This window comes from Anolis carolinensis, chromosome 6 (assembly GCF_035594765.1).
Source record: "Anolis carolinensis isolate JA03-04 chromosome 6, rAnoCar3.1.pri, whole genome shotgun sequence".
Lineage (NCBI taxonomy): Eukaryota > Metazoa > Chordata > Lepidosauria > Squamata > Dactyloidae > Anolis > Anolis carolinensis.
In genome coordinates this window covers 18,634,672-18,644,796 of record NC_085846.1, presented here as the reverse complement: position 1 = coordinate 18,644,796, position 10,125 = coordinate 18,634,672, and the positions used below count along the sequence as shown (strand labels likewise).

Here is a 10,125-nt window from a genome sequence, read left to right as displayed (position 1 = left end):
TCTAGATGGATATGCAAAGTAACAATTGCTTATTACTGTGGCCTCTTCTACATTGTCATATAAAATCCAGATGATCTGCTTTGAACTGGATTATATGGCAGTCTAGATTCATATAATACAGTTCAAAGCAGATAGTGTGGATTATCTGAGTTGATAATCTGTATTATATGGCAGTGTAGAAGGGGCCTGAGGGTCAAGGTTGCTTCAAAGGCTGCATGGTAAAGCCTGATGGTGGTGGTGGAAGTTACCCGGCCACCATTCCCGCCTCTCTGGAGCTCTCTTGGCACGTATAAATGATGAGCCAGAAAGGGGGGGGGAGGAGCTATTTTCCTCCCCCCCTCTTCTGGCACTCCATTTCTAAGTGCCAGGAGTGCTCTGGAGAAGGTGGGATGGTGTTTGGGTAATTTATTTTTAAAGGCTTTTAAAAGGGATTTTGGAGGGGGTAGGGGAAGTCTTGGGTGTTTTGTGGTCCAGGAGCCCAAGAAACCCAAGACAAATGTGTAGATGGGTACCATAAGTCACGCGATGCAATCCTTGGTCCCCATCCATACAGCACCTGCAGCTGGAAAGACCTGAGTCTTTGGAGCAAAACAGGCTTTCATTTTTCTCTAAGGCATCATTTGGACGCCCCAGGGAAAAATGCGTGAGAGTGTGCATTTTGGCTGCTGTCTGGATCGCCCTCCCATCTCATGGAGATCAGGTTGCATAATAATTGCAGCACATTGTGTCACATAGGATTTCAGCATCTGTGTGGAAATTGACTGCTTGGAATCAGAGCCAGTCCATCAATGAGGCGATTTAAGCGGTCGCTTCAGGCGCAAAACATACGGGGGCGCAGTCGAGACTGCTTTTTCTGTTGATTTCTTGTAAAACATGATGTTTTGGTTTTGTTTGTTTTTTGTATATAATTTTTATTAATAAAGAAAAAAGATCTATATACATAAAAAGTGGGGGAACAATGTGCAGTATAGAAAGTAGGAAAGGAGAAAAAGATAAAGAAATAAATATACATGGAAAGTGGGGGAACAATATGTGTATAGAAAAGCCAGAAAGGTAGCAAAAAAAAGAAAGAGAAAAAAAGAAAAAAGAAAAAAAAAGGATAAAAATAAAAATATTTACAGGGATTTTCAATGACTTCCGCTCTAACTCTTCCTGTAAACAAAAAAAGAAAGTAACACCTTGGTACTATCACTGTTAATACTAGTAATAAATTCTTTCCCGCTTGTATCTTTAAAGTTTCTCCAAGTAATCTTCTAAAAGTGACCAATCTGTTTTTTTCATTCCTTTGCCGTTGTTATCTTTTAGTAGAAAAGTTAATTTATCCATATCTTTTATATCCATTATTTTAATGATCCAATAATTTACATTTGGGGATGTGTCCAGCTTCCAGCCTCTAGCAAAAACTATTGTCGCTGCTGTTGATAGGAAAGTGAACAATTTGTCCATATTTGGGTCTGCGAATAGTCCCGGGTCAAATATTCCCAAAAGGTAGTATTCTGGTTTCATTGGAAAATGTTTCTTAAGAATTTTTTGACATTTGGCATGTATCTTTTTCCAAAAATCAGATGTCCTTTTACATGTCCACCATAAATGAAAAAAGGTACCTTCATTTATCCTACATTTCCAACATTTATTGTCCATATTCTTGTACAGATGTTTTGGTTTTTAATTTGTAAAATCTTAATGTAATTTGATGTTTAATAGGCTTTTCCTTAATCCCTCCTTATTATCCAACATTTTTGCTTATCCAACGCTTTTATTTTTCAGTGATTGGTTTGGGGGGGGGGGGGCAAAATTCTGTTCGCCTACACTTGAAAAATACCTAGGACCAGCTCTGCTTGGAATCAATCAAGACAGTATTAGAAGAATAGAAAAACATTTATTAAATTGTGTGTCTGAGAGATAAAAGAAGACAGGATCTAATTACTATGAAAATGATTACTTCAATAAGGTTGCTGGGGAGAGAAGGGATGAATGCTAGGTAGACTTAAGTATTTCACCCTGTAGACAAGGAAGAAATAGACAAAACAAGCGAGAACAGGTCATGGAATTCTAACCACCTATCTCTAAAGACTATTGCAAAATTCACCATATTACTGCATCCATGTTCCCAACAAATCATTGATAGTAGATACTGGGTTGAACACTATTGTTCAGTTGTGCAATTGCACCATCTCCTTTTAAGTTAGTCTGATTTCTCTTTACTTCTCACCTAAATCTCTCTTGCCCTAGCAACACTTGTGTATTTCCACATTCTTTTTTGCTCCTTCCTGCTCTTGCAGTATTGGGGTGAAGTCATTCCCACCACTCAGTAGATTTGACTTGTTCTTTATGTTAATATCATAACAGAATGTATTAAAATTCACTGGTGACTACAAAGTCATTGAAGTAAAAAAAGACAAAACACTAAATATACACTTTGGTTAGCTGGATGCTGCTGTGGTTTCCTGACTTGTATTTCTTAGAGTAGTTAAGATCAGCATTCCCTATGTGTGCTGTCAGGAAGGTGAGAGGTCCAGATATGGGCTTATAACTGTGTGCGAAATGTAAGGTCGTTGCAGGCAAGTTTCTGAGCACAGATGTTGTCCAGTTGTTCACTTTGAGCCACAGTGAAGTGCGCTTTCCAGTCTCCAACAATTCCTGAAAGAAAGCAGTCTAGTTCAGAAAAACCACAATGGTCTAAGAACAAGTTTTACGTCATATGTAGCTCGGCTTGAGCGTTTGACTGCCTTCATTGCTGTAAGATTGTTAGCAGTGATCAGTAAGGTACCACACTGATTTCTTCAGCCATGTATCACTAAGTATTTTTCTGAAGAGTCCCAGATTTTTATTGGAACACAGCTTGAAAAAAGTATTGTACTAGACCATTTTGCTGCTGGAATGACTCTAACCTCTACTGGCAGGGATAGTTTGATTTTTGGAAATGCTCTCTTTCAGCTTTAACTCATAAAATATAAAATGGAATTTAAAGCCTTTTGAAATGCAGGGCCCTTAGGGCTATCCCTCATATAGACACATGGACTTTCTTTAAAAATCAAAAGGATTAAATGATAACTCAATAGAGTTACAAATTAATCACTGTGACATCCAGAGACTTACAGGCTCTAAAATTAGTACAGGTTGAATATGTCTTACCCAAAAAGCTTGAGATCACAAGTATTTTGGATTTCAATGTTTTTAGATTTTGAAATATCTGCATTTGCATATACACCCATAATCTTGGAGATGGAACACAAGTCTAAATATTAATGTTCCATATACATCCTATAGGCTGAAGGTATGAAGGTGATGTTTGTTTATACCCAGCTTGTTCTCTCTACAACAGAGACTCAAAGGGGCTTACAATAAAACCAATGTAATACAATTTAAACACTACAAATATGCAAACATTAAAATAGAATTAAATATGAATGGTAATAAAAACAATTAAAATCCTTAAAACTGATTTAAAATGTATTCATAGCTCAAGGTAATTTTACAACATTTTTAACTATGTTATGCATGAAACAAAGTTGGTGTACACTAATCCATTGAAAGGTCAAGGTGTCACTATCTCAGCTGCCCTTGTGGATAATTTCAAACTATTTGAGTAAGTGTAGATGCAGCCTAGCCTACTTCATTGGGTTATTACGAGGGTAAAACGGGAGGAAGGAGATGGAGACTTCAGACTCCTAAATCTACCTTTTCTCATGAAGGGGGACACAGTTAGGTCAAACAGAGAGGGCAAGGTGCTGTAATTAACCAATGGGTTTGTTTTCATGTTCTCAAATTGTGTGTGCTGCACAATCCGGTTGAGAACTGATGCAGAGAGATCTATTCCCAGGAATTGAGCTATTTTCTGGATTTCACGGGCTGGGTCCTAGAGAAAGAGAGAGGGTTAAAGTAAAAACTGTTTATTCATGAATTTTAACTGGTTAACCATATCCCCATGCTACGTCTGTTAGAAGCAAAAATCAAACAAGCCCCCCCAGAACTGCAAGTACAATCTCAAGCAAACTTTGACAATTTATTCATACTGTCATCACTTGCAGCAATAGCCGATATAGTGGAAGCCACCAATTTGGCCCACCCATAACTGGCAGGCAAAGCCTAAGGCATGGGGAGATTTGAAGGCCCTTATGAAGGAGACCAGACTTGGTAGGGGTGGTTGACAGGGGCAGAGATGCAGGCTATTTAGGGCTGCTCCACCCCCCTGCTGTGCTCTTTGCTTCAGCATGAGGTAAGAGGCAGGTTCCTAATGGGGAATTGGGCCTCTCCCTCCTTGCTCTCTCCCCTCCCTGTTTCCAGGTAGTAGGATTCCCATTGCTATGCCTTTGCCCTAGGGAGACACCCTACAATTTGGGCAGTTTCTGCCCTTGGCATTTATTGGCAGGGATTTTCCAGCAGAATATAAGGAGTGAACTGGAGGTTTGGGTGGCTGCACTAAACAGAGTTTCCCTCCTGGGCTGCCTCAAGGAAGGCACATCCTGTAACAGAAGAGATTTTCCCTCCCTCCCCCCCCCCCCCTTTGAATAAACTATTAGTAAGTTGTTGCCTGGGAGAGTCACACATTTTCCTCAAGCCTCAAGCCATGATTGCTAGGCCACACGAGAAGGTTGCAGACAATTCCTTGCTTTAAAATAACACTTAATGAACTGTTGTCGGGAGGAAGTAACACTCTCTCAGCCCCAGGAAGGCACAGGCAATTCCACTCATTAACTGTGCCATCACATACTGAGGCCTACATTTTATTACATGTCTCATGTCAGGAGTTAAGCTTTGGCCTCATGTTAGGCTTTAAGCTCTTGCAATTACATTGTGGGGGGGGGGGGTCTCTCTTTTGTTTTAGGCCTCATGTTAGGCTTTAAATCTTGCCATTATACTGGGGCTTTAGGCCTCATGTTCAGGTTTATAGCCTTTGCCAATATATTAGGAAGCCTTCATTTGGAGGTCTCCATTTTGTTCAGACCTCATGTTGGGCTTCACACCTTTGGGCAGTTGTTGCCTCAGGCTGGGACCATTCTGGAGGGGGCCATGTGGTCTTCTCCTGTATCTAAGAGGCCTTCCAGATTCTCCAACCACTCCACTAAGTTGTGACAAGATAGAACAATTGACATTATTCCACAAGATGTAGAGAGAGGAAGAGGGAGGGAGGGATGAAGCTCAAAGCCAATGGCCTTGTCTGAGCTCTAGCACATGGCTATATGTCTAGAAGGCAGACCAGAATGGAAACAGCCGGGTCACATCTAGAAGGAAACATACCAGTCAATGAGCGGGCATCATGGAGCTGCCACTTGATTGACTGACCAGAGCACCAATTAAATCTCTTTCTGGGCTACAGGAAACCTGAAAGAAGTGTCGTCTTCATCATGGAAAGAAGTGACAAGTGGAGTGCCGCAGGGCTCCGTCCTGGGCCCGGTTCTGTTCAACATCTTTATTAACGACTTAGACGAAGGGTTAGAAGGCACGATCATCAAGTTTGCAGACGTCACCAACTGGGAGGGATAGCTAATACTCCAGAAGACAGGAGCAGAATTCAAAACGATCTAGACAGACTAGAGAGATGGGCCAAAACTAACAGAATGAAGTTCAACAGGGACAAATGCAAGATACTTCACTTCGGCAGAAAAAATGGAAATCAAAGATACCGAATGGGGGACGCCTGGCTTGAAGGCAGTGTGTGCGAAAAAGACCTTGGAGTCCTCGTGGACAACAAGTTAAACATGAGCCAACAATGTGATGCGGCAGCTAAAAAAGCCAACGGGATTCTGGCCTGCATAAATAGGGGCATAGCGTCTAGATCCAGGGAAGTCATGCTACTCCTCTATTCTGCCTTGGTCAGACCACATCTGGAATACTGTGTCCAATTTTGGGCACCGCAGTTGAAGGGAGATGTTGACAAGATGGAAAGCGTCCAGAGGAGGGCGATTAAAATGATTAAGGATCTGGAGAACAAGCCCTATGAGGAGCGGCTTAAAGAGCTGGGTATGTTTAGCCTGCAGAAGAGAAGGCTGAGAGGAGACATGATAGCCATGTACAAATACGTGAAGGGAAGTCACAGGGAGGAGGGAGCATGCTTGTTTTCTGCTGCCCTGCAGACTAGGACACGGAACAATGGCTTCAAACTACAGGAAAGGAGATTCCACCTGAACATCAGGAAGAACTTCCTCACTGTGAGAGCTGTTCGACAGTGGAACTCTCTCCCCCGGGCTGAGGTGGAGGCTCCTTCTTTGGAGGCTTTTAAGCAGAGGCTGGATGGCCATCTGTCGGGAGTGCTTTGAATGCGATTTCCTGCTTCTTAGCGGGGGGTTGGACTGGATGGCCCATGAGGTCTCTTCCAACTCTACTGTTCTATGATTCTATGATTCTATGAAGCCAGCTATGGGGCAGCCATGCACAATGATCATATTTTGCCTCTGATCTAACACACCACCTTGGCAGCCTAAGTAAATTGGATATCATATTTATGATGTAAGAGATGAACACAGCTATGTATTTGGAAAAATTATGTTATCATAACTATCAGTCCCAAAGTTCCTTGAAAATAGGCCAGAAGGAAGGACAGTTAGTTGGAGAACTTCTATAGCAGAATCATTGGGGACTTTGATCCCGGAAACAGTGAGACTCAATCTTGCTGGTAGGAGACAGGCCCATAATATATGTGAATAAATATATATGAGCCACTTACCTCTTTAATGTCTTCATAAAACAGATATAGAATCGGATGACGGTCCTTAGCCTTCCACCAGCCTTGAACATGATCAAACCAAGAGCCCCAACAAACTGCAGAAAGAACACAAGAAACAGACAGCAACATTCAACTCATACTTTGCCCTGTTCTATTGTATATCTTGTAATTATCCAGAGTTGGAAGGAAATTCCTTCAGGACACCCACAGCTTCCTTTTTCTTCCTGTGAATGTGCCGGTGCTTCTCCAGAACTTGGAAAATTTGTTGGTTTACACCACAACACCTAGGATGCCTAAGTGGCATGGCCACCATTCTATTGGTATACACTAACCCCCTCAAAATACCAAAGAATCAATCAGGGGGTTCTAGTTTTTATCACTTTAATAATTGCAAATTATCTCCTTCCTCTGACTTGCTTGTCACAACAGATGGTGTAATAATATATGAGAGATTCAGTAAATAGGAACCATATGGGCAGGGGGATGTATTAAAACAGAGAGAAAGCTCCCTTTCTCACCTATATGTTACAATACAGCAGTGATTTCCAGCTTGTGGTCCGTGGGTCACCAGTGGTCCCCAAGAACTAAAATATGGTCTGCAGCCTCACAGTTACTACACGGTTGTAACAAGAGCGACTGGTCTCATGAAAACCTCTTATAGTGCCGAGGCAACGGGGATGTAGGGAGGGGAGAAGCTGACTACCCACGAAAGGCATGACAACAAGCCTCCTGACTGCTGCTTCTCCTCCTCCTCCTCCCTTCTCCTGAGCTGAGCCGTTCCATGTGGCACCTGGAAGTGGGGATGCCTCGGTGTCTTTATTTTTAGGCCTATTCCTGGGGCTATTTGGGGTGCTGATTCATAAAATTTCCTTGGATAGACCACATCATTTCTAGATTATTAAATATGGTTTTCTGTGGGCGAGCTTATGGCATCTACTGAATGGCATATATTCTGTATCAGAAACTAGAGCTGATGTGATCTATCCAATGCAATTTTCTGAATCAGCTCCCCAAATAACCAAGCCGAATGTAAAATTGACCAAGAACTGATTTATAACCCTTTTGGTACTAATATTGGAGAGTGATCCCTGGTCAAAGTTGTCCCTGGTCAAAAAAGGTTTGCGAACTACTACAATAGAGAATATCATCTGTTTTTGTCTATGTGATCCTCTTGCTTAAAAAATGGAGATTTCAGTGAGGGCTTATTTCTTTAATTATTTCCATCACAATGTCCATCTTCCATCACTCACCCTTCCCTGCAATGAAATTCTCCATGAACTCATCCCAGCTGCCACTGTCCGGAATTATACTGGTCATGTTGTGGAAGTGGAAATAGGAAACCATGTTGTCTTTGGCATTCCTGGCCACATAAATAATCTGAAAACAGAAAAAAGAGAAGAGAACCCAGATGTCTGAACTCTCTCTCTCTCTCCACCATCCTTCTTTCACACTGGGAAATTATTCTATTCTGGAATTTGTAGTTTGTCAAGGCACTATAACCGTTTGGCAAAGCTCTCTAAGGCTCATCATCATCATCATCATCATCATGCTTATTTATACCCTGCTTTTTCTCTCTACAAGGAGACTCAAAGTGGCTTACATTAAAATAATTAAAAATGCAGTTAAAATCCATAGAAAAAATGTTCAAAACTAAAACCACAGCACCCCCAGACTTGTAAAAACCTTCTTATGATAAGAAACTGAAAGAGGTCAGATACTAGAACCTTGGCTCATAATAAACCAATCTCACACAAACCTCATCCCATTTTTCTCACCTTGCACTTCTGATCCCAGAAGGAAGGTGGTAGGTGCTCAACTGGGAAATGGGTTTTGAGTGTGCGTGGAGAGGGCATTGCGTCTATTTTTTCAAGGCCTGTGACACCAGAAGAACATTAAGCTTGATGGCAAGAAATACACACATCTACATATTATCACAGTGAAAGAGTAATTCCTCCTCACTTGTAGGGATGGAAATTAGAAAGCTGCACCCTACGAAGGGACTGCGTTGATAGATCGGGGCCCGAGCACATTTCTCTGGGTCTCCTCCATGTTGGATCATATCCACAATTTCCTGCATCCAAGTAGTCCCTGGTATGGGAAGGTATTGGGAAAAGAAATATGAAGAGCATAGAATTCATCCAGTAGGTTTTTAACCATACCCCATTCAGTTTACAACTTACCTTCCCGTCCCTTCCAGTCCTTACACTCTATCTTCCATACTCACCACTCACCAGGGTGACTATATTTACCTGCTTTGGGGTAAGTGCAAATAAGAAGATCATCAGTCCGAGCTTTAAAGTTCTGTATCTCCTCCCAATACTTCCCAGTTTCCTCGGGGTAAAGGATTCCCTCAACATCCATCAGCAGTGAGTCCTTGGTTGAGCTGGGGTCCAAACTTTCCATCCTTGGTTTGCAATCCATCATCTAGCAAGGCAGGAAAAAGTATTAATAAGAACGTATTGCCATACCTCTTATCCCAAAGTTGCTCTCATGTCCCATTCCTCTGGTACTTCCTTTTGGCACTGAAGGTAAAGAACATGTCCACCTACCAGCTTTTTACCTACCACTCTGACAGTCTGGTGGCTTTTCTTTATCTGGCTAGTTTTCTGTCAGTCTTACTCTCTTATACATACCCACATTCCCCAAAGCTTGTTCATGAGAGAGGAGGGGCTGTGATCTTTTGATAATAGTTTCAAGTTTTTCCCCAATGAGGTAGAGCAGATGTAGAGCAAAATATGCATGCCAGTGATAAGACAGCCTACTAAATTTTTGGGAGTGGGGATCCCTTTTCTATTAACCATTTATTGTATACGTTCTTGTTACAGAGCCTAGAAAGTTACTTATTTGGGATAGGCTAAAGCTTATTCCAAGGAAGCAGCCTTATAATAACTCTTAGGAGATGGCTTCAGTGTGTCATTATATTCATTTTTATAACATAGTGATTAAGACATATCTTATTCACAGCTGGAACAGTGATACTTGTCATCAAGACCTGAGGCAGAATTTTCCTTTAGATTCACAATACGTCAATTGTGATAATGTGTAAAGATAAACATGTATGTCTGTGGTGTGACTTTTGGGGGACCCTTCATCCCATTATCCCTGGGGTCCCCAAACTATGGCCCGCGGGCCACATGCGGCCCATCAAAGCCATTTATTCGGCCCCCACGGCAGCAGCTTCCTTCTTCTCCGCTGAGGAAGGCTTGTGCGGCTCGAAAGAGAAGGAGGGAAAGGCGCCTTTCCCTCCTCCCTTGGTCCACATACACCTTTCCCACCGCTGCTGCCACTGAGGAAGGCGTGTGCAGCACGAAAGAGGATCAAAAGTGTGTGCCTTTCCCTCCTCACTCATTCTGCGCGCACCTTTCATGCCGCTGTCACTGAAGAAGTCCTCCAACAGTCTGGGGACAGTGAACTGGCCCCCTGTTGAAAAGGTTTAGGACCCCTGCATAAACCCTTTA

At 42.1% G+C, this 10,125-nt stretch overlaps 1 protein-coding gene across 2 annotated transcripts; it reads right to left on the bottom strand.

Moving 5' to 3' along the window:
* Nucleotides 1-825: 825 nt before the first annotated feature.
* Nucleotides 826-9,822, bottom strand: LOC100567153 (sulfotransferase 1C2). Of its 2 annotated transcripts, XM_003225252.4 has the most exons (8): nucleotides 9,217-9,822; nucleotides 8,917-9,091; nucleotides 8,627-8,755; nucleotides 8,443-8,540; nucleotides 7,918-8,044; nucleotides 6,668-6,762; nucleotides 3,682-3,859; nucleotides 826-2,640 (listed from the first exon to the last, which is right to left on the bottom strand). In XM_003225252.4, the coding sequence occupies exons 2-8, from the start codon at nucleotides 9,089-9,091 to the stop codon at nucleotides 2,528-2,530; spliced, it is 915 nt and encodes a 304-aa protein (XP_003225300.3). In that variant the 5' UTR covers nucleotides 9,217-9,822; the 3' UTR covers nucleotides 826-2,527. The 2 variants fall into 2 exon arrangements, with proteins under 2 accessions (XP_003225300.3, XP_016851665.2); XM_016996176.2 differs by having other exon boundaries at nucleotides 8,917-9,822.
* Between the last annotated feature and the right edge of the window lie 303 nt (nucleotides 9,823-10,125).

Excerpts from the sequence above, each read along its gene's own strand:
- LOC100567153 (XM_016996176.2), bottom strand. The coding sequence starts at position 9,091 with ATGATGGATTGCAAACCAAGGATGGAAAGTTTGGACCCCAGCTCAACC. Across the intron at positions 6,763-7,917 it reads GAATTTCATTGCAGGGAAGG|TTTGTTGGGGCTCTTGGTTT; the intron begins GTGAGTGATGGA and ends TTCTTTCTGCAG. Across the intron at positions 3,860-6,667 it reads TTTATGAAGACATTAAAGAG|GACCCAGCCCGTGAAATCCA; the intron begins GTAAGTGGCTCA and ends CTCTTTCTCTAG.